Here is a 25,361-nt window from a genome sequence, read left to right as displayed (position 1 = left end):
TTTAAGTGTACCGTATAAATACTATCCCATATGTGTATGAATTTATCTTTTTTGTAAGAGACTACGATAAATTTAATTATACATCCCAGCACCGCTCACTCCTGTAATTACTTACTGTACTGAAACAAATGAGAGAAAAACACATCTGGCAGGTAAAAAACAAAAAAACAAAAACAGGATAAATCCAGTTCCTGAGCTGTCATCTCATAAACACAATCCAGTGTTTTTACAAACGGAGTTTATTTCACACAGCAAGAACGATCATTGTTTATTATAAAACAAATAAGACAAGGACATCCAGGTGCTTGAAGCAATATGAATCACACTGTTTGCGACATTTATACTAGAACCCAACACGTTGTCTTTAAACTACAAAGAAAATTTTGAGGCTGGAGTCACAAATATGATCAAATAAAAGGATGGAGATGACCAGGCAACTAACTAAACAGGCCTGTCATGTAAAGTGCAAATCAGACGCACGCCTGTAAAGGAAAAACCACCTGTGGAGCAAAGGGCATCGTAAAACGACTCAAAAGGTCATATTTACTGTCAAACACTCATGCATTCACACACGCGCAGCATTAATAATTAATAAATAACCTCTGTCACATCAAATTTATTTAAAAAATACAAAACACTGACATGAATAAAACTTATTCGTCCTATAAAAGTATTTAAATCAATTTCGCCGTTACCATACAAACATGGCTTTGCGCTGATGAAACACTGCCAGGTGTTTATGTGTCTTATAATGTCATCCCTTGTTGCAAACTGGATGCGATTTAATGAAAAATAATCATGTTGGTTGTGTGGCATTGTTAGTCTCTCAGCTGCCTGTGTGTCCTGTTTAATGAGCTCTGGCTGAAGCTACATTTGCATCATAAGCCTCCACAGAAAAACATCACACACACACACACGCACGCACGCAAACACACAGACATCAGTATCCCTTCTAGCCCTCAGGCCCTCCGGCAGCCTTTTTTCTCTCTTCTCTCACCTCTCCTCGCTCTCAGCGCTCGTCTAATTGAGGCGAATCTGCCCTGGACAAAAGCTTTCTCAGAGGGGAGCATTTTGCCGTATCTGTCACAAGTTAACTGTGAAAGTTTCACATCAGAAGCCTAAAAGTTGCTAATGTGGGTAGCAAAGACTGGCTTGTGTTCACCGTTGTAGGTCTCGTTCTGTTAGTTTACATGTGGTCAGTTAGTATTTGACCCTAAATTTAAGATTAACATTGCAAACAAGACTACATTCTGCAGCGAGTGGATTTGAGATTAAAGTTTGTGGGAGTGAGGAACGGGTCGCGATCTTTCTGAAATCCCACCTCCAGGCACCTACTTTACATGATCATTTTATATCATGGCACTCCATTTAGGTTTAGTGTGAAAAGGGTGCTTAATGCTTTCAGAATGTTGATACACTTTTTTTTGAGTGTTAGAATAACAAAAGAACAATACCAAACCACAAGGAACAGCAGAGTCCATCACCTTTCACAGTAATGCAATGTATTTTTCTCTTCTACACTCCAGGGCTCCAGCACCAGATGATCTTCCAGCTCATCCTCTTCATCCTCCTCTTCCTCGTCGAACACACTGATTTCCTCAGTAGAAGTCTCTAGGCAGTAGCTGCTGCCTTGACCCTCGCTGTATTCGTAGATGGTAGGTAGGCTGCTTCTCATTCCAAAACGTCTGCGTAGGGCGACCAGCAATGGCTGAGGCACAGTAAAGATGTCCACATTGTTGCCCAGGTCCACCCAGGCCAAACTGGGAAACTTTTTGGGGTCCTTAACCACCTCTATCAGGTCTTTAAGGATAGCTACAGTCAGTCGGTTACCGTTGATTGCAAGGGTGGTGAGCTTGGGTAGCACTCCTAAGAACGGTAAAAGAAGTCGCAGGCTGTCATCTTGGAGATCTGTGAAGCTGATGTCCACTGCTGTCACGGATGAACCACTGTTTTGAAGGTAGTATGCCACACGATGTAGATCACGGCCAGAAAGGGGGATACCAGACAGATCCACAGTATCGTTTGTTAATTTCTTTTTCAGTGTAGTTTTTAAACTGTGAAAGAAAAAAAAATAGTGTTAGTATATTACATTGGAATGCCATGCTTGTAATGTTATTGTGTCAGTCATGATGTAAATAAAATAAACATGGCATTTTTTTATTCCATTATTTACTCAGACATTATTACAGAATAATGTGGTAATTTAAGAAAGCATTTCTTAAAACCTCCTCCCGTCATGTTGGAGCCCGCGGTTCGATTCCCGGCCAATGCAAAAGTGTGTGTGTGTTTTTTTTTTTTTACGAATGTTATATGTGTGTGTGTGTGTGTTTTTTGGTTCACAGAATGTTATACTAAGGCAAGTCTTTGAAATCCCAGCAAGCGAGAGAACACAAACTGGCGCTAAAAACCCTGGCGCTACATGCATTGGTGGTTCAGTGGTAGAATTCTCGCCTGCCACGCGGGAGGCCCGGGTTCGATTCCCGGCCAATGCAATAGTACCTTTTCTTACAGACAAATCTACTACTTTCTAAAACACGTCCTTAAAATCCCAGCGAGCGAGATATCACAAAAAACCCTTGCGCTACATGCATTGGTGGTTCAGTGGTAGAATTCTCGCCTGCCACGCGGGAGGCCCGGGTTCGATTCCCGGCCAATGCAAAATCCTTTTTGGTGCCTTCATATAACCTGAAAAGGAACATGTAAGTCCAAGTAACATGATTACAAAATTCTCAAAACCATCACCGATAGTACACTTTTTTTGCAATCCATGTGGAAGCAGATCTTGTTTTTTTCTGGGGTAATTCTGCATTTTGCTTTCTCAAGAAACCACATTACTCTAGAAGGCAAAAGTATTATAAATTACATTACTTGAGTCAAAAAGGTCAAAAACTGACAGGCAAGTTAAATCTAACTCTGTCAACTGTTTCTTACAGTGTTGACCAAAGCTTTTTGTGATGAAACTGCACAGCGCCTGCATTTCCCCCTCTGTCACAGCACATTAACAATCAGCGCATCCTCCACATATCCATATATGCAAAGCCGAAGAAACGAAACTGGGCAGCCTCAGTTGAAAGCTTATTTCGAAGCACCGAGTCATGCACAGTACTGTGGGTTTTGAATTAGTTTCTCTCTTAAACTCGCAAAAAAGGGAAAGAAACATGGAAACTGAATGTATGGATGGATGGATTGAGTTCAATGAGTCATTGTTCTTGCCCAGAGCGGTCACGTTGACAGGCAAGTCGGGGCTGTCAGAAAAAATGAGTGCACACACCAAAAACGGAAAACTGTGGAAACTCGGGCTGATGGAGATGTTTGCAATCATGTGAGGTTTGCTCTGACGAACTGCTACTGCAGCTCCCCCATATACTTGTGTGCAGATGAAGTAGTTGGCGACATCGCAGCCAGGGGGCAAGGTTGTCAATTCCTGAAAATAATTGTAAATCAGCTTCTATATTTATGGCAGACAGACCTATTCTTTGCATTACATCGGCGTCATATATTCTGACTATAGGGGTAGTAATAAAGACTCCTATGCATGAGCAATGGCTCCATGTGCCCAAATTAAGCTTTAAATTAGAGAGCTGACGAGTGAACAGCAATGCAGCTCCCTCCTTCATTCGCCCTGCAGCACCCCACCCCTCTGCAGCGGGGAAAGTCCATCTGCTTCTCCTCTGCCTGGCATGATAGCATTACATTCAGAGGGGCTTTTGCTGTGACTGCAGGATTTGGACTTCCTACGCCGTGTGCTCTATTGTTCTGAGTTTGGGCTTGTCTGATTGGATTAAGGGCTTTCCTACAGGGGCTGCCTGGCACGCCGCTAGCACTGTTCTGCGTAGGAGCCAGAGGTCCAGCCAAACAAAACGCACGGATCAGCCCTTTTCGAAAAAACAACACTGTGTGTTGGTGTCATAGTCGTGAGGAAGGGTGCTGAGAGCTCCTGGAGTTGGTGGGATGGGGGTGGAATGGATGGGGTAGGTAGCAGACTGCAATCCAGAATTGGTTGGCCATCTGCAACATGGCGGTGCTTACACCGGTTTAGGCTCAATGCATCCTTTATCCTTTATCTCGGGGACATTGTTAATGTGGGCTACTGACATTGTTGATCGTCGGGAACAAACCACTTAAGGCTGAAGTGCCAGCATATTGTGAGAAATGAATAAATCGTGGTATTTAAAAGATACATCAAAGAAGCCATGGTATTACCCAGGAGGTCAAGGTTGGCTGGTCATGTTTAGAAGTTAGCATCTGCTGGTGGAGTTTGTAACTACACCAATAATCAGGTCAATCAAACACCAGTCTCGAGTAGCCAGACCTTCAGACTGGAATCCATGGCAGCTTACATTGGCCAAGGCCCACTGTTGAGGCCATTTGGCAGACAAATAATGAAATATATAATATATATATACATATATTAGACATATATCATATATATAAACATTTGATGTGCACATAAATCCTAAATTAAGGGGAAATGATAAAATTTAAAAGGTGATTTCCAGGGTTGTATGTAAGGTCAGGAGACAAAACTGATCAATGCATCGATTAAATGAACTGTAGAACAATCTAGAATCCATAGAGGAACTGAACAACCCGCTTAATGAGAGATCTACTGGCTCTAATTGCATCGTACATCCACTCTGCCCTTTGGGATATTGACATGTTTTCGCCAGGAGCTTACATGACCTATCAAATGTAATCTCAAAAACAGCTAGACACTACAAGGAAACAAGCATTAAAACATGCCACATTCTGACTAATTAATTAACAAAAGAATTTTTTTTTTGCAGAAAAAACAAATCAAACAAATTTCCTTTTGGTGGCAGGAAATATCACTGAATACACAGACAAAGTTAATAGCACTACATTAATGTTAAATTGACAGTCCTAGTGCTTACATTTCACTACCTTCATTTCCAACAAGCTACAAGGTTTAATTTGCTAAAGATGTACGTCTTTTGAACAGAAAATGGTTTGACTAAGCAAGCCAGGGATATACACGCAGAGCTTCAGCAGCACTGACTTGTGGGTAAAACCTATTCAAAAACCTGTCAGTGCGGATCTACATACCACACCAGCATGACTCTCAAAATAACGTTGTCAAAACTCTCTTCAGATGAATTCTCTAGCAAGCCCTGACGACGTGGCAGGTTTGAAGGCCCATTTGCATTAATATTGTCCCATACTGACACTTTGACATATGCTCTATATATATGCTTATGTCTCTGGGACTTTATTTAGATTTAAAGGCGGGATGTGATGCGAGGTGCCATCGCCGAACGGACAGTCTAAAATCACATTTTTGATTTCGCCCCTCTTCTCCATGAATCCTGAATCTCTCCCGGGATAATGTTTGCGGTCATTCTTTGAGCCTTCTGTAGATAGAAATCAGGTTTTGTTTCACTGCAGGGCCATCTTTAATGTGAACTGTAAAAAACAATGACTTTCCAGTTGGCTAATCCCATTTCAGTACTGGTGAGATAGTCGAGGCTATATATATATATATATATATATATATATATATATATATATATATATATATATATATCAATGTGGATAGCAGACAGAAAACTTGGTGTAAAAGCTGCAAGGGCTCTCTGTACCATTTGCAGTTCTGTTGTGATAATTCTCAAAATATTAAAGCCATAATTAAACATTTACAAAGTATTTACACACTTTTTTGCAGATGTTTTTCTATTAACTATAGTCCAAACCCATTTTTTATATACAAGTTCTTTATACATGTTTTTATAGCTACAATACAATTCAATTTCATATATTTTAATGACAAAAAAAAACAAACATTGTATTTATTAACAAAAAAAAACACACTTTAAAGATATCAAAAAGACAAATATTAAAACATTCATCTATTTAAATAACAAAATATAAAATATTCATAATTATTAAGAACTGTAAAACCAGCAAAGCATTATGTTATTATATAAATTATATAAAAACTAAACATAAAATTATACATAAAAACACACACATATATGAAATGACAAAATAGTTTTTATTTGCATAATATAGGTCTGTATATTGATTATGTATATATAAATACACACACAGTATATATTTAGAAAACATTTACATGTATTTTCATATCTATATTTATATCATTTATATTATAAATAAATAAATTCATGTGATTCATTAGTTAGAATCTTAAAAAGTGGGGGGGGAAATATTGAATCACTATTATTGTGAACTATTATTGAATCACACAAATTCCCTGCAGGTTAACACTCTACATACCTGCTTGAAATAATACATTTACACAAGCGAGGCATGATGCACATAAACAGTCCCTATTTTATGAAATTAACTGACCCTTGATAAATCTTATTTGGTGCGAAGTGAAAAAAAGTGTGCAAATAGCACTGTGGGCTTTAGTTCATGGGAATTTACAGTGATGTTTACTAAAAGTAAATCATGTAAGATACTGGCCTGTCATCGCACTCTCACCTACCATAAACAGCCCCCATTGCCCTCAATCTCTCAATCATCCCACCCCTCGCTTGTTGTGTGGCATCGTGAGTTGACGCCAACCTGCTTTAATTAGCCGTCAGAAGGCCACTGTGGGCTTAACAGTGAGTGTGAGACTGAAGTAGTGCCAGCTCCTGGAGCAGCTAATCCTGCTCAACACACACACACACGCTAGCACTACATCAACACACTATCACACGAGAGATCCCTCCAATAGCAGCCATCTCAGGACATCGGCAGCTTCATCTGTGCCAGTGGAAAGTCACACTTACATGCTAATGTGAAAGGAACGGCACGGATTAGGGAGAACAACCAAGAAATTATGTTTAGCATAAAGCTAAAAAATTAAGCCTTTTTTATTATTAAAAATGTATCTTTTTTTGTGACAATAATTTCAAGATTCTTAGACACATTTTCCCTCAAAACAGCATTATTGTAATATTTTAAAATAATTAAATAATAAAGAATATAAAAGCTAATAAAAATCAAATGGAAAAAATACACCATGAAAAAATGGAATATATAAATATATATATATATAATATATATATATATATATATATATATATATATACACATAATACACAAGTATACATACATACAAAATAAAAGATAATTTATGTTTTTTTAATGTGATATTATTTTAAGATGATTAAACATGTTTCAAATATTTTATTATTATTATTATAATACCAATAAAAAATATTAAACTAAAAATATTTTTCAAAAAATTATTAATATTATTATTTGTATCAATTATGTACTATTAATGTATTTTTATTATTGACATTTAACCCCAAAATCTAAAGAAAATAAATTAAATGAAAAATAAAATAAAATAATAAAATAAAATAAACAATGAATATGAATAATGATTAAACTGTGGTATTATAAAAATACATAAAAATTTAAATTGTACATAAGGAAATAAAAGAAAATTGATTACAAATTAAGCAGTATATATATATATATATATATATATATATATATATATATATATATATATATATATATATATATATATATATATATATTAGTGTTTTGACCAAATAAAAAAACAGTTTTGAATTACTAATCACATTTATATTCCATTATATTCCGTCACCATTATATTCTCATAAAATATATATTTAACAAATTACATTAAATTAGCTTAACCAACTATGCCAGTGGACATGACACTTGCTAATGTGTACAAAACGGGCTAAAAAGCGTATAATAAGTAATCTAGATAAAGCATGAGAGCTAGACAAGTTAAAAGTTCATATAAAAGTTCATAAACAAGGTTTAGCAATTTCACTTCACTTATCAGACCGATTGTTCCTAGAAACCCCAAGGAAGACCCATTTGCAGCATAATCACGGGGTGCTTTCAATGGCGCAGTAATTTTGATGAAAGGTTTGTCTAATTATGCGCAAAGATCTGAATCAGATTATAAAACACCCCCTTGCCCGATTCAGAAGTGTAGTAGCGTTATACTTGCAGCCACTGAAAGAGCGCCCCTTTGATAAGTGCAGAGACTAATGATAGCAATAATTAAAATGATGATAATAGCACATGATGTGTGTGATAGCATAGTGCTCCTAAAACGTCTGATGAGGAGCGCTGCTCCCTGGTACATTCAAAAAAAGACGCTTCGAAGCAGAGCTCAAGCTCAAACCCCGCTAATGCTACACGCTTGTATGCGTTCGTAAGCGCGAGTCTAATGCCTGCACCTCCTTTCTATCTGCCCCTGTAAGACTGTGACAGTTGAGTTATTGGAGAGGCCCGTCTGCGAGGAAGTGATGGATTATATAACAGTAGCATAGCAGGCGCCCAGCCAGCAGAGTCATTGCAAAACGACCAGAGAAACGCCATTAAAATGTATTGCTTCAGAAGGGATGCACCCCAGAGCTCTGCTACTGTACGACTGTCTGCTCGGCCTTTTTAATGCGTCAGCCCTCTGGGAATTTATGTGTCGGCACATTCGCCTGCTTTCTGCCAAGGCTACAAACAGTGATGTGATGTTTATGCTAATCAAAGCGTTTGGAGGGCTTTTCAACGGGAGGAAGGGATTTTATGCGCTCTTGTTTGCATTTACGCTAATAGTGTTACAGCTTTTGAATGTCCACCAATATTTCTGTTAAACAGGCTTAAAAAAGCGCGAGGCTTTGCTGTAAAATGCATAACGAAAAATAAATACGTTATAAAATGTATATTTAAGTAATGAACGCACTTTTTGACTATCATAATGTTAATAAATTATTAAGTAAAAATAAATATAATTGCATTAAAAAACAAAAATTTTCATGATACTAAAACATTTAATATATATATATATATATATATATATATATATATATATATATATATATATATATATATATATATATATATAGTATAAGAGGTTCTAGGAATAATTTATATATAATTATATGTATGTGTACAATTATTATATTAATTATAATAGTATAATATAGCCATTATAAACAAATATATAGCTTGTTTTATATATGTATATATATATATATATATATATATATATATATATATATATATAGATAGATATAGATAGATAGATAGATAGATATAATTACTTTAATTACTATATATATATATATATATATATATAGTAATTACATTTTTACATATTTATTTTTACATTTTATATTAAATTAAAACAGTAAAGTTTGAGCTTTTTTATGTAAATTAGGGAAAGAAATGTGAATACAAACAATATATTTTTTTGCCTTTTTACAAATCATTACAAATCTAAGCTGCTATAGTCAAACAACACAGCACTGATAAGGATGACAGACAGGTCGAAAAGAGTCATTGTCTTGTTGTGTTATTTACAAGGGTCTAAATGTTCTGTACCAAAAGTTCCCCATGTGGAGATCAACAGGCGATTAATCACGGATAAGGCTTAAAGATGCCCGCTTAACACTGTTGTCAGGGTAGAGTCTGCAGAATGGCGAAACTAATAGGATTAAATTGAGCGAAGTGAAGTCACTCCATACCTCAACCAGGGCAAAGGGGACCAGAACAAAGCAGAGTGATAACTTAACGTCAGTTAGTTCAATAAAAGCAGGGCAACTGGAGAGCGAAGAGAGAAACAGGAGAGATGAGTCAGACCTGCTAATGACCTTTCTACCATCGGCTCTCCAGGGCTGAACAGACACACAATATGTGGGTCAAACACGTTTACACACGGTCAACAAGGAGGTCAGGAAGCAGAAACGGGAAAAAAAATACATAAAAAAAAATCAAAAGGAGAGTAAACAGCAGTGGCTTCAAGGTAAGAGTGTACAGAAATCAGTTTCATCCATCCTTTCTGTTATGTTGTCCAGTAGAAAAAGTACAAAAACCTCCTTTAAGTATTAAAAAGGACATTTTTAATCAAAATAAATAAAATCAGAATGAATTAAAGGCAATACGACTAGCAATGAAGTTATATTTTTATGCATTACAGTAATAAAATACATGCTATTTTAAATTTGAGAATATGGGTATTTATGAAGAAAATGTAATCAATTTGAGAACAAATTAGTATTAGTATATATCAAAATATATAGATAAGATTTGATACCGTCACTGTATTATGATAACTACCACAGATTTAAATAATTTAAAAAAAGATAAAATGTACACATTATATTAGATAATGGTTTCTTTTTGGTGTTAGCCAAATCACTACAATACACACATGCTACAAAATTAACCAGTACTTTTTTTCCAATACAAAAATTCTAAATATCCTCAATTTTTTTTTATAATACAGTATACTTTTCCTCAAATTCTCATTAGCTGTAATTTTTCAAAAATTATTACTATTATTTTAAAATTACAATTAAATCAACATAAATTAAAGGCAACACCACACATGCTACAGTTAAATACAAATAAGCATATATTTTATATTTAAACATTTATTTTATTTTTCTATTTTTAATATATTGCAATTAATGACACTGACAAGTTTAAAATGGGAAAAGGGAAAGTAAAAGAAAAAAGCAAAAATATCTAATAATTATTCTGCAATGAAAGATTTTAAAATACCATGGTATACGAATATGACAACAGAAATGATCAAGGTGTATATTAAAATTCCATTTGATACCACAGGTATCTGTATCTAGAAATAAATGTCTGAAAGAACTGAATCACATCAAATTCAGGAATATGCCACAACCTAATGAGTGTTTTATTATTTTCCAGTGCCAAATTTCAAATGGATTGAAAAACTGCAGGAAAACTGCAAGTGTATTTCTTCTACAATCTGAAAGAAGGCACAGTGAGTACATGTCCGAGGGAACATATGTGACACAAAGCACAGATGTGGGATGCAGAATCGTTCAGCTGGGGTTGGCGTCATCTTCAAATGTGGGCCAAAACGCCAAGCCTCTCTCGATGGACACGTGCGGGCTTCTGTCCGCCAGCAGTGGGCACATGCATCACGTAAGCTGAAACCCAAGCTGCCCCACATGCGTTCAGCTCAATCTGTGATCTAACGCACCAGACAAACCAGGCCACCGCGAGCGTCCGCAGCTCCTCTTCTGGGTCAGACTCGCTCTGCTGACCGGGCAGGTTTCACCCCGGCGGCGGGCGGGCGGCCGGTGCGCTCCACATAGCTCTCATCAAAACGAGGAGGATGTTAGCTGACAAATATCCACTCCTCGCCGCTTTCAATACGAGCGCAAACCATTCTCCTAATAAACCTGGCATCAACACCACGCGGGCGACCCCCGAAGCAGAGCCGAGACCTCCGTACGAGAGGGGATAATTACACAGAGGGCTGCTGCTGGCTCATCTTCACCCCTGCCGACTGCTTTATTAAACAGATTCATCATTCTATTTCGTTTGGGAGGCCGTTGCGGCTCGGATGCCAAAGGCTCCCTTGCAGGGGCGCGGGGTTGATGAAATAACAACTGCCGCTGCGCTGTTTCGTGCTCTTGCACGAGGGGCTTTTCCGGGAGCTATTGAGAATATGTGGGTGATTAGCCTGGAATCGAGAGCGGGCTTTAAAACATCACAAAAGAACACTGTCTTCTCAAGCGTACAGGCACACAACAGAGCTGCAATGAATGTTACAAGTATGAGTAATCAAAACACTTTAATCTCAGAAGAACGTATGGGGGTATAAATGCATTTTATACACACACACACACACACACATACACATTATACACTTCTACGTGTACACTTTCCATATATAAAATAATACAAAATATTTATCTTTATTCAATTTTAATTTTATATATATATATATATATATATATATATATATATATATATATATATATATATATATATATATATATATATTTGTATTTTTATCAAAATATTAAAACAGTGAAACAAAAATATTGAATATTATTATAATATAATAATATAAAATATTTTTATATATATATATATATGTATTAACTGTAATAAATATATTAATAGCTATAAAAATAGCTGTTAACAAAACAATAAAATAGACATTCTTATAAAAATGTTTATAAAATGTATAAAACTTATTCTAAAATATAAAAAAACATTATGTATTTATTTTATTCAAAGCTTATTCACATCTATAATATATTATATAATATTTATTTATTATTTTATATAATTGTATAAAAATAATCCATACGTATTATCTACATGCATTAGAATTATAACACTCAGAGACACTCTGAGATGAACGCATTCACTGTGAAGGGGACAAGCTCAAAAACACCCATCATAAATATCACACATGTTGCTCATTATTGCCACATATGATGCTATGAATGCACTTTTTAAATGAGTTCCACAATCTACAGTGTGGGGGGGGGGTTAAATTTAACACAAAATCTGAAAATAATGCACACAGACCAAAAGTTAAAAGTCATTTGCTGAGAAAAAAATGTTGCGGGGAAGTAAATGAATCTCTTTTTTGGATGAGCTTTCCCTTTGTCTCTGGTTCTAGCAGCACAGATGCTAACAAATGCAGTTTTTCTCAGCTCTCTCTCTCTTTCTACTCGAGTCTCTCTGATACTCTGTCTTTCAGGTTTTCCCCTCCGGCCACCTAACCTCTCTTTAAAGCTTTTCTGGGAGAGGTGCTAGGCAGAAAAAAAAAATCGATGCCTGAAAGCTCTCCTAAAGAATATTAGAAAGAGGAAAGAGAGATGGGGGACGTCTTTAGAAGCCGAGAGCATCAGCAACGCCGCATCTTTCCTCTTCCCTCTAAATAGAACAACGGTCGGCCTGACAGTATCTTCACACCCTAACAGGCGTCTTGTTCCGCTTAAGCATTCAATCTTTTCCCTCACGACCACCTCCGTGAGTGTGACAAGACAAACGGAGGAGGCATTTCTGCAGATCAGGCTTTCATAACAGAGACCGAAAGAGCAGAGGTTCACGAGTTACGTGAGCGACGGCGATGACGGCTTGTTATTGTTCGGGCTTGTTTGGAGATGAGTCGCTGATAAAACAAGCAGCAGAGGAACTAAACTGCAGCTGTCGAAAGCTCCCGAACTGGGTTAATTGCTCTGGGATGGGGAGAGAACATGGATATCATTAAAAAGACTTTCCCTTTCCTAATGACTTCTTCGCCATACCTGCCCAGCGCCCGGTGGGAAAGACTTTTCATATGCTGTTTGGTGGGAGACGGCCATATCTGACGGAAGAACTCATCTGAGAGAAACATTCATCTGAGTTTCACCTGTCCGGCTGGGTAGCGTTCAATACTGGCGCCAAATCCATACTTTTGAAATGGTTCCGGTGCTTAAACGGTGCCTGAACCGATATTTGCAAAAAACAATAAACAAAAAATCCCCAAAAGGATGGATTGGCCATTAGCACTATAAACACGTGATGTCCGTATCATTCATACGTGACTCCAGAGGGCGCCCTCAGAAAAGCCACATAGCCAGAGAAGTAGCTAAACTCATAACTGAGTAAGCAGAAGATATAACATATTGCATGATAAAACAAACAATAAACACTCGGGGGCCCTATTTCAACAATCTTAAAGCAAAGTGTAAAGTCCAAATTCATTTTTGTTACTTTAACTGTCGTGCGCTGTTCAAAAAATCTCCTGTTCAGCAACAGTGTTATTTCGGTAATTAGTAAATTATTTTAATTAATATTTTGAATACAAATTTTTGTATTTATATTTTTTGTTTTCAGTTTAATTTTACGTAGTTGCAGCCTTTTGTTATTTTATGTCTCTACAGTTTTCATAAATGCTTATTTCGGTTTTATTTTTACTTTATTGCATCAAGTTAAACTACATTACAATTATTATTTTTTTATTTATTATTATTATTATTTATTTTATTTTTTTACATTTTACGTTTTGCTTTACTATTTTTTTTAATTACTTTAGTTAACCTTTATTTTCTCTGAAACAACAATACTTCAATTTTTTTTGTTAACTACACAAGCTGTAGTTTTGGATGGTGAGGGTGATTAAATGATGACAGTGTTTTCATGATGAAACTGTCAGTGATCTGTTAATCAACCGAAGTAGCTCAACATTAACCCAATTAAACTTTCATACCTATTTAAGCATCTTATGCAGACGTCAAGAATGGCTAATCTCATTAACTTCTAGTTTTCTGTATTTCAACCTGTCAGCTCAGAGTTTTCTAAGCTCTGATGTCAGTTGTTGTGGAGGTGTAAGGGACAGATGGACAGAAGCAAGACTCTTACCAGGCTTGAGACTTCCTCCTGGGCACGTTCTGTCTGCTCCACTTGGAGTGAGGGGTCAGGTGATAGATCAGCTGCCTGCAGATCTTCTCAGACGACTTGAGAGCATCAGACTCCTGCAAAAGTCAGGATGAAGAGAAGCGGGTGATGAAGAGCTATTCTGGGAGACGAGATGCCAAATAAAGCTCCGATCTGAGGGCTTATGGTCACTGACAGGGAACCTTAAAAAACGTGAACGTTTACCGTAGTGCTATTAAAAGGGTTGAGGCTGTTCAGGTTATCCTGTCATTGATTACGGTTTAGTTTCATTCTTATTAATTAACCAATAAGCCACAAGATTGCCTAAAACCCTCTTAAACATGATATAATCACTGTAATGTGGCAAAACCATGGCAGTAGTTTATTCGTAAAATGTTATGATAAAATACACTGATATCTAACTATTAACTTATCAGTACCTATAATCGATATAAATCAATCAAGTCATAAAATGTTTGCATGTTTTAATAGATGTCTCTAATGCTCACCAAGGCTGCCTTTATATGAAATACTGTAAAGCAATCATGTTGTGAAATATTATTACAATTTAAAATATTTTCAATTTGAATAAAATTTAAAACAATATTCAGTTATTCTTCAGTGTCACATAGTACCTCAGAAATCATGTAATATGTGGATTGGGTGTTCAAGAATCATTTGTTAAAAAAAATAGTCGTGCTGCTTAATATTAATGTGAATTTAATTATTTTAGTGGCATTAGTCTTCATGAACTGAATCCTAGCTGAAAAAGTATTGATTAATTTGTTTCAAAAGAAAATTTTATTGACTATATGTAGATTAATATGTATGTTTTATCATTTGTAAAACATTGGGTCACACATAAGTGGTCTAAACTACCATGTACTTACATAAAAAATAAGTACAATGTACTTATATTGTTCATATTGTACCGTAAAACACTTTTGCTGCTATTGATAGGGATACGGTTGAGGTTAAGGACGGGTTTGGTGGTGTGGGTAGGTTTATGGGTGGGTTAAGGTGTAATGGGTGGGTAAATAGTGTATTTATAAATGTAAGTACAAAAATGTATTACAAATGTAATTGGATATTATTAAAAATATAAGTACACGTAATGTAAAAACAAGTACGTACACAATAATCTAGAATAAAGTAGGACCAAACATTGAGGGTGTGAATTACCCAAAAATAAATCAATTAATACTTGAGGGAAAAACGTGCTTAATTGTCAGGAAAATAATCTTAACAGTCTCAAAAAAAAAAAAAAAAAAAACATGAACATCATATTGATTTTGATTTAAAAGCAGCAACTGGTGCTTGAGATGTTCCATTAAAATATCTTAGTTATTTCCTGCTATTTTGAACTACTGGGTGAGAGGTTGGTTTAAAAAGATCTCAAGGCCTTCGGTCAACAATGCCTGCAGCCGTTTCTGCATCGAAACAGGCATTAGCTCTCCTCTCTCTCTTTAAATGGATTGGCCGGAGCAGAGCTGAGTAAATCTAATCAGCGCTAAAGCAAAACAACGCAAGCGAGGCAGGAAAAACACAAAAGACTGGAGTCGGCTAGCTCGTACTATCAGTCTAAGAAATGACAGGAAATAAACATGTACATCTCGGTGGCCTCCTGACGGTTATTAAGTCAAAACAAAGACGTTTCTTGAATCTTTAATGTATATTAATTTGGCTTCTGGTAGCAGAGAGTGACAGCAATTATCGGACTAGTTTTATTGAACTCCCTTAATAAAGACGGCGTCCATCCGATGACGCGCTCTCCGGAGGGAGTTTTATTGTCAGAAGGATTTACGTGGACTTTCAGTCAGCAGCTAAACATTAAGACATTAGCCATAGCTCAATACGCAACCGCTACAGTTTAATGAAAAAACGTCAATTGTAAGACAGTTAAATGAAAAACAAAATCTATGTGCAGCGCACAAACGAAAGCTCATTAAAATGCCTTTCCATATTTCCCATGATTCCCATCATGAGTAACTGCTGCGATTGAGGATCCCCATCAGCTGACTCCTGGGACTCAAAACTTCATTAGTTGCTGGTGTAGCGAGACACACATTACGCTGTATTATAAGCATGCGCTGGGGAAGCTACAAGCTACCCACGTCAATGACAGAGACAGACCGCTCATAAAGACAGACCACACACTTTCCAGTGAAAAAAGAGAATTTTATGACACGACTATTGTGCCGTTTTAAAATATATTCTTGAAGTTAAAAAAAAACTTATTCAAAGGGGCTAATTGCAACAAGTTTTACATTATATATGTGTACTATGTATATTTATTATATATATATATATATATTGTCACGTCTTTGGACTCTCTGTGTTATTGTTTTTGTCTTGTGTCATGTGCTCTGTTTGCCCTACCTTCCGTTCCTATTAATTGTGTCATTGTCTTCACCTGTTTTTTGTTAATTGAGTCAATTTCCTTGTGTATTTAAGTCCTGTGTGTTTTGAGTTCACGTTTGTCCGATCGTCAAGGTCCTTACGTGTGGTTTATGGTCTGCCTGCCTGCATATATTTATTTTGCCCGTTTAGAGGATTAAATCTGTTTAAGTTTATTTTACTTGTCGTGTGTGCTCCGTTAATCTAAACCACACCCTATATATATTTTTATTTATTTATTTATTGAAAACATTTTACATTTATTTATTCATATATTTACATATTCTAATTTTTCTATTTTATATAAATATATTTAATATATAAACAAACATATTTTTACACTAATATAAACAAAAACTTTTATTTTGGATGGGATTAATTGAGATTAATCACTTGACAGCACTATTTAAAATAAAACGAATTACAATATTTTATTTCATTAAAATATTTTTATTTATATGAATTGTATTATTACTTGCATGAATTAATCTTTATTATGATTACGACACTAAACTTGAGATGCATAAAGTTTCAAATTATAACTACGTTCCTGGAAATGGATCTAGTGACTTCTGAGATAAAGTTTTAATAAGTGAATCATTACTTTTCATTTACACAAACTGCTCAAAATTGAAATGAATGAGATGTTCTGATGTCACTTATTAATTTGGTTTTCCATCCATTGGTTGATTCACCCAAACTGTCCAAACAAACTGGTTTATTTAAATGAATCAACTTCTACATACGAGTTTAGCAAGCTCTCAATCAGCTGATGAAGTTCATGTTATGCAAACTGTCAGAACCAACTGATTCATTAAAATTCCACGGCTACTTATGAGTTTAGCGAGTTTCAAACAGAAAATCACTTCTTTTTAATCTCTTTCATGGACATGAACTGAACAAATGAATGAATTAAAATGAAATCCAACTCTACGTGCAACTTTTCTACTTTTAGTTACCCCTCAACACTGATTACAAGCATCACAAACGTCTAACAGGTTTGGCATTTCAGGCAAGACATCTAAATTGTGTGAATCCATTTCTTTGAAAAGCGAGGTGGCTTTTCTGAGCTCAATGGGATAGGATTTGGTCTACCTGTCAGCAGGTAACAGGATGTTTATTAAGTCAGAGAGGAAGAAAAGAAGCAGAGAAAATTGAGAGCCCTTCAATCCCTCGCCCTCGTTTTCTGGGCTTAGATGCTTAGCTCCTCAAGGCTTCTGCTGTTGAAGGAGGCTAGCAAGCATTTTCTCAGCTGCACACTAAAAGCCCAACTGAGAATAAGAGAAAACTTCACCACAAATCCAGCCTGAATACTCTTTTTGCCTTGTTAATATACTCCCTCTAATCCAACTGTCCAGCTCGGATCTGATCCAAAACTTTTCCCTCAAAAATCTATCTAAATTTGCAATATGTTCCTGCATTATGTTTGCTGCTCTTTGAACTGAATTCACGTTAAAATTTTCATTTCGAGTTTTTTTGAACAGTTCACAACCCTGCTTTCTATACCGACACATTCAAAGGGTGCTTAATGAGCTGCATCCTAATTCAGTCTATTACAATTGTTTATGCTCACGATGTGCTCCTGCTCTTTAGCGAGCTTCACATTGATTTGCTGTCAAAATGGGCTGTTGCGATACGTGACAGGCAATCGAAAGGCAATGTCAGAGCCAGTCATTTAGTCATGACCTCACTTTCATTCTTAATCAGGGAGAGCCGATAGGTTAAGTTAGGTCTGTTAGTGGGAATCTTCCTTTATCACTCATGCAAACTAAATGACAAAAAGTTTGCTCTGCACTACTTTATATGTAAGAAATACTACCTGGTCTCATGGCATTAACCTACCTGGGTGCAATTTTTAGCAAAATGCGTACCAGGAAGTACATATCAACGCAGTTTCCAAAAGCTGGATATGTGTGATGCTAACGTTCTTCATATCTATGGGTTTTCACAGACGGTAGGTTTTTTCAGTAGCTTACGGAGTACAGAGATTCACTTGAGAGGTGAAGAGCTTCAGTTTGAATTCATTGCAACTACGGTTCGACAAAACAGTTTAAACCTGCATAAAAGTTGATATTACATGGTTGCATGAACAAATTCGCATCTATGTCAGTTTTGCATTTGTTAACAGCATTGGATGTAGGGTTGGATTTGGTGTAAGGCATATTTTATGATAGAGCATTAACTTTTAGTAACGTTCCTCAGGATTCACGTATTGAACCTGGGTTTTAGCGCCGCTCAGTGGACATTTCTCTTTGAAATTGCGGCAAAACGTACAGTAAAACACAGAAATATGGCACATCTTTTTATGAGACGAGGTTGAAGAAATATGCAACCCAGGCACACTGGAAAAACGTGACTGTGGCAACACGTCTGACAAATTGCATGTTGTTTCATGCAAGTTTCGCAACACTTTAAGAGTGCCAAGAGCACATTCAGTTTCATCTGAAACTAATCTGTTTTATTTTGTTGGTTGTTAAAACCATCATATCAGCTCGAAATTGAAAGTCTGAGGAGTTGTACTAAAAGAATAACGCTTTATCACAAAGCTCTTTGCCGTACCTTAAACCTAACTAATAGTGTAGGCAAACACGAGACAACATGCTTTTATGATGAAGTAAATGCTATTGTAATTTGATTCTTTAAGTTATTTTTTACACTGACTCACTTCCTTGGTTAAAATTTGAGTTTTAAATGCAAATGTAGTGCTGTACCAGGTGAGCTACTGAGCAAGTTTACCGAAGCCAGATATATGATACAAACGCCGAAACATATTTGTTTGCAAACCATGCACTATGGTAAATCATGCACTGAGGTCATATCATAGTATCGTGCAAGGAACTGTGCAAAAATAAAATGTTATTAAACACTTATCTGCCCCTGTTATAATAATTTGTGTGAAAATGAGTGAGAGTTGTTGGTGTTTTACTGCCACAAGTGTTCATTTCAGCCGGAAACCCAGCTATAAGTACGTTTTTGCACATATATATTGGAAACATGACAAATGTTGATTCAATTTGCTATTCAAAAAAAAAGTTTAGAAAGAAAAGGACAAGCCTTGCCCCTTCAAGTGGATCTATTATTGGAAAGTGCTCCTCTCGCTGGCCTTTCTGTCCAATTAAGTCCAAACAGAACTGTGGAATTTCAGCATGGAATGAAAACATCACTGATGGCTCTCTTGAGCAAAATAAAGGTCAGTGCCATCTTTCTCTACTTCTCACGCTTTGCAAACTAATTTAGGACAGGGCTGAAGCGTGAGCGCCCAAACTCCAGTCCGGGCCGTGGGATGACAGCTGCCCGTGGTCTTATACAGGCGAATTGGCCCGCCAAGCCTCTTACTGCCAGCTAAAAATAAACGCTCTACATATCTGGATACTGAGTAATGAACACGTGCACAGGTTTTGGTTCGAGCTAAAGCGGGGATCCAGAGATACTGCTGACAGCTGTGGGCTGGTATCGAGTCAAACCCTTCGACTGGCCACCTCATGAAATTGTTTTTTACCATCATCTTCGCTTATTAGCGCCGGCGGCTTACCCTCTTTGGACACTGCATGTCTCGGGCCAAATTGAGCAAAAGCTCATGGGAAATTGGATCCACTAGGTTGAGGAAGGCAGCGTTCTTGTACAGGATGTCGTTGAGAGATGTTCCTTCAAGACCGAGGTCCTGTCGAGAGAAAACGTGAGAGAGATTGTTAGGCATGTAGGATTACAGATGCGAGAAAAGGTCACTGATAAATCTCGATATTCAACTACTTAATCCTTTCATCCTACGCCTCCAATCTCCATCCACGAGATTACACGGGGGGCTTTTTTGAATGACATGAAGATAAAGTAATCTTTCCATCGTGTTTACTTCTAACGGAAGAAAGAAAACTCTAAATAGAAGCCGAAATGTTTGTTGAGCTATTGCTAGACCAGCACTTGCTAACCTTTGAGTCCAGCTTCTTTACGTAAGGCAGAGAAAGTGTGTGTAGACACGGTGACAGCTTATTAGCTGGGCTTATCGTAGACAGCTAAAGTGTTTTCCCCCCAATGAACAGCCAAGGCAAGCGAATCTGATAGAACTAGCCGGGAAAGATAAAAAAACATGCGGGAAAATCAAGAAAGAATTCCCTGAGGACCACGTTTCTTGTTTAATCCACCGGCTTGCGCAATTAGTAGGGACAAAGTGAACAAACAGAAGCGAATACAGAGGGCGAAACACATTTGATACCTTCAGGCGAACGTCAGCTTCACAAAGCAACAGCTACACCACCCTGTGAATCGATTCAGAGACAGATCCCACAGAAACTGATGCAGAAACTGGCAGGAGGAGGAAAGCTGCTGAGTCTAGGGAAGTGGAAACCTCCCTTTGGGTCTCAAACTGATATGTTGCATGTCTTTTTGCAGGGATTCCCAGACATCTGGAAGCTCCTCCAAGCCCGCTGTTTTTCATCTTTGAAGCATAAGCACAGGTCATTCCTCTTGCGCAGTACTTTTTCAACCAAATAATTATGATTGCGCGGTGATTTAAGAAAGATGTTCTATAAAAGCAAAACTCTTGAAGATACTGTGTATCTGTACACATTGACAAGAACAAATGTAATAAAAAGCTAAAATTAACTATTGTTTAGTAAAAGATTGAGAGGGTGTCAAGATAAAACTTAATGTTTTAACCGTTTATAACTGTGATGATGAGACAATCCAATAAAAATGATGCCACTTCCTGAAGAATGGTGTAACTTAAGAACTAGCTGTTGTTGTTAGATACTGCAAGATAGTAAAACCAATACAGTATATTTAAAAATGTTTTTATCAGAGGAAGAAGAAAAAATCTGAAATATTATTTAATGTCTTTTTTATGGTAAAACTGAACAGCACCTGGGGAGTGACAAATATGAAAAAAAAACATTTTAGCATAATTTATACACAATTAAAGTATTTATTAACATTTTGAATGAGCTTTTTAATTAAGTTTTAATTTTGTTATTTTATTTTATAATATATATAAGTTAATTTTTTTAAGTTTACATTTTTCTAAGTAATGTCAATAGTTTATTTTATTGCAGCTTTATTTCAACTCCCTAAATTGTTCCTTTTTTTTAGTAAACGGTAACAATGTACTGATTAAAAATACTGATAAAAGTAAACTAATTCATTTGATTTTAATCTTCAATCTCCAATGTATGATGGAGACATGAAAATATACTATGGTAGGAATGACCCAGACAATATCGCAAAGCAGGGTCCTATCTGGGAGATTAACATGCAATCAAAGAGACAGCGTTTTAAATTCAATGTTATTATACAACCACAAAATCTTTGCAGAATTGACATGCACTGAATGTGCTCAGTAGAGCATGTAAGAGGAGTTGTTTCCTGCCTTTGCTCAATGAGAGTCAACGGCGGAAAATGAATTGCACTCATTAGGGCACAGGAAGAGCTACAGCAGAGATAAGGGATGTTGTTTTTGTCCTCCTCTCTTTGGTTCATTCTCTCTCTCTCTCTCTCTCCGGGGCAAAAGGAAGCATTCCCTCTCCATCATTTTAACCCCCAGTTGATTAACATCCAATCCACTTTTCCCAGAATTGAAAAACTGCTTTTCAATGCACAGAAATTAATTTCTTTCAGCAATTTACAGTCTTAAAAGGTAGCAAGCTTTGCCTTGACGTGACCCCTTCTCTCCTCCAGCAGGGTGTTAAGAGCTTACGGGGCTGGGGTGAGTGAGGCGCCTTCATGTTTGGAAAGCCTTTCGACTGGCTGGGCATCCATGTGACAACGTGCCATTTCTAGCGACCGGATTTAAATGACTAGAATAATTTGAACAAACTAAGCATCGCCTACCAGCTGCCATGAAGGATACTTTAAATCAAATGCATAAAAAAAAAATAAAGACGCAACTTGCTTGTGAACTCAGGGTAAACAATTACCTCTAGCGACCATATTTATTGTCTACGATAATGTTGTTATTGTTGTTTTTACTGTATATGAGCTGACGTTATTGAGTATGTCAACAAATTACAAACAAAAACAAACAACAACGTTTCGAGAGTGCAAATGCAAGACGAAGCTTATGAGAATGCAGATAAAATGCTCAAATTAAGAAAATTAATTTAAAAAAAAATTACGTTTTTAGTTGAGTAAAATTACGCAACATATCACTCGTTTTTCCTAAATATATGCTATCATGTGATATTAATTTTAAACAGTTAAAGGCAACAAATATTTACTGAAAAACATTTTAGACTTACTATTGTCAGTTTTTTCCTGTTTTGCCAATGAAAATAATTCTCAAAAAATCGTGGGCAGGACATTTGTAGTTGTAGTGTTTTTATTTTATTTCACAGGCCTAAAGGTACCATCGTTTAATTATCATTATTGAGGAAATCCCCAAAACATTGAGAACACAACCCCACAACAATGTCCTGAAAACCGCTCTGCAATCTTTTCGCACAAACAAGCACAGAAACTGTGACAATTACTGTTTTCAAGCTATCAGACCTCCCATCATTTCTTTCTGTTCAAATTATCTTTTAATCCAGATGTCCAGAGCCTCCCTCCAGATGTTCAACAAGCTAGGGAACATCACATTGAAATGAGTCACGTTGCATAAAAAGAAGCTTTCCTCAGCACCTTTTATCCAGTGAGGGTGGAACTGGAGGACCCTCATTATCAAGCTGCATACATTGAGATGTTCCTTGATTTGAGGACCCTCTTGACAAGCTAATCAATAAACACAATTCAGTGGCACAAAATCCTTCATGAAGTCCATAATATGTTCTCATTCTCTCGTAAACACTACAAAGCTGGAACGGTGGCGCTTCCAATAGCATGCGCTGGATCTGCACCACTGGTCTTACTACGCTTACTCTCAGTCGTGATCAAGACAATAGCTTTGTGACATCCTGAACGTCTACAGATTTCTCTGTTTTGACAATGGCATTAAATGCATTAAATCAGAACATTTAAGAAGCACTTATGTCAAATTCTGAGTCACTGTGATGATTTTGGATTAGGCTGTGAAGAAGTTGCGAGACAGGTCCTGTCAGACACGTACAGAAAAGCTATTAAGCTGGTTTGCACATCACAATCTGAGATACAACACAAAAAGTAACTTAACGGAAACTCACGAGAATCTGAAATATATTTACTAACAACTTAGAAGTAACATCGCTAAAGGTGCTTTCTTGTACAAAAATACGAATGTCCAAAAAAATCATGAAATCATGTAGAAAAAAAAAGACGGTGGTTATTTTCTGATTTTGATATAAACGAATGTCCATGTTCATGCCATATTTAAAAGAAATATGACCATAACTCCTAACTAAGGGAATTAATTCAAACTTTAATTATTTATTAAATAATATTTATATGAATGTAATAACACAATAGTAACAGGTATTTATCTCATTCTGTTTTGGAAAAGGGTCTTAACATGCGAGCACCGTAATACACCATGATAAAAAACATGATGGTGTATTATAGTAGGCTACTTATTTACTACCTTGGCACATATTACACCACCATGGTATTACCTCCCCGTACCATGGCACTTCCAAAGAACTTTTTGCAAAGCTGATAACCTTTGCAGTGCATACTATTAGATTTAGGTTCCTGCAAGGATTTTAATAAATATTTGCATTGGTTTTGGAATTTCATCACACTGGAATACATGCTTTACGAGGTTGCATTTATACGGTTTGACTTTATTACTGCAGTGCAGATCCAACAGAGAGACATCACCCGTGATTTTTCTTTTCTGAAGTGAAAACGTGCTACAGCGGCATCATCATCAGCACCAGCAGCAACAACAACCTGTAGTTCTGCGTATGAAACTACGCAATCCGGTTTATTAAATGATGATTTGTACCTTTCTGAGCAGTTTCAGCACATCGATGGCTTGCTCCGCCTTTTGCTCCTTCAGCAGGCTCTGGATCTCCCGAACCCAAGCCACTCTCCGGACATACGGGCTGGGGCTGGATTTGCGCAGCATTCCGGGGAGCTTGTCGGACTTGAGCATGAGAGAACTGAACAAAAACTCTCCTCTTCCTCCACTCCTCTTCTCCACATCCCGCTCATGATGCTGTCGACCCCTCCGAAAGAAAGTCGCCTGGCTGTCCAAACTACTTTGCCTGGTCAACTTCGATCCCATGTTTGAACTTTCCTATTAAATCAAAATCAAATAACAGCGTTTTGTTTTGTTTTTTTCACAAAGCATGCGTAAAGTAAACCTCACAAGCTCTCTTTAGTGGGTGCGCGCTCATCATCGCACTTGGTCGTGTACAGTACAATCGAACGCGTCAAGTAAAAATCATACTGAGCGCACGAAATGATAAAAATGTCACTTTCTCCCCGTTTCTCTTGCCCCCGCGCGAGTCCGATGTGTTTGTGTTCTTCCAGGCTTCCCCAAACGCCACGCCCACATCTCACTCGCGGTCCAATTAGAACGCTCGATTCCCACATGTGTTTACAGGAGTCACGGGCCCTCCCATTTTTAACATCTCGGCGTTTATGATGGAAAACCCGTTCTGTCCTGTCAGCACGTACAGTATAGGTATAATATACTAAAATTATACAACAGTAACCGTCAGTGCAAACATAAAACGAATCAGAACAACGCCACGGAAATATCTGCAGTGATTTACAAAAAAAAACACCGTGTAATTAAATAATGTAGCATAGTATTAAAAGACTTTAAATGGTATTGTTCAGAAAAGATGTATACAGTATGCTAGCGATTTATTTTGGTCGGTGCCTTAACCGGTAGTCGTTTACAAGCTTCGCATAAAAAAGTGTTGTGTTTCAGAATGATTCAGAAAGAGTCG

General features: G+C 36.8%; 1 protein-coding gene, 1 long non-coding RNA gene and 2 other non-coding genes across 4 annotated transcripts; 3 read left to right on the top strand and 1 right to left on the bottom strand.

Moving 5' to 3' along the window:
* Window positions 1–221: 221 nt before the first annotated feature.
* lrrc75bb (leucine rich repeat containing 75Bb) lies at window positions 222–24,952 on the bottom strand. Its single transcript, XM_043251052.1, has 4 exons — window positions 24,407–24,952; window positions 20,093–20,221; window positions 14,149–14,261; window positions 222–2,054 (listed from the first exon to the last, which is right to left on the bottom strand). Exons 1-4 carry the CDS (start codon window positions 24,686–24,688, stop codon window positions 1,481–1,483), a joined length of 1,098 nt encoding a protein of 365 aa, XP_043106987.1. The 5' UTR covers window positions 24,689–24,952; the 3' UTR covers window positions 222–1,480.
* Window positions 2,422–2,492, top strand: trnag-gcc. Its single transcript has one exon. It is a non-coding gene; the product is annotated as a tRNA-Gly (tRNA).
* Window positions 2,588–2,658, top strand: trnag-gcc. Its single transcript has one exon. It is a non-coding gene; the product is annotated as a tRNA-Gly (tRNA).
* Window positions 20,100–22,449, top strand: LOC122353141. Its single transcript, XR_006251962.1, has 3 exons — window positions 20,100–20,236; window positions 20,947–21,011; window positions 22,231–22,449. It is a non-coding gene; the product is annotated as an uncharacterized LOC122353141 (long non-coding RNA).
* Window positions 24,953–25,361: the final 409 nt, after the last annotated feature.

The sequence above is a fragment of the Puntigrus tetrazona genome, chromosome 10 (genome assembly GCF_018831695.1).
Source record: "Puntigrus tetrazona isolate hp1 chromosome 10, ASM1883169v1, whole genome shotgun sequence".
Lineage (NCBI taxonomy): Eukaryota > Metazoa > Chordata > Actinopteri > Cypriniformes > Cyprinidae > Puntigrus > Puntigrus tetrazona.
Note: the sequence above shows the minus strand (reverse complement) of the source record. Positions and strands in the feature narration are given on the sequence as shown.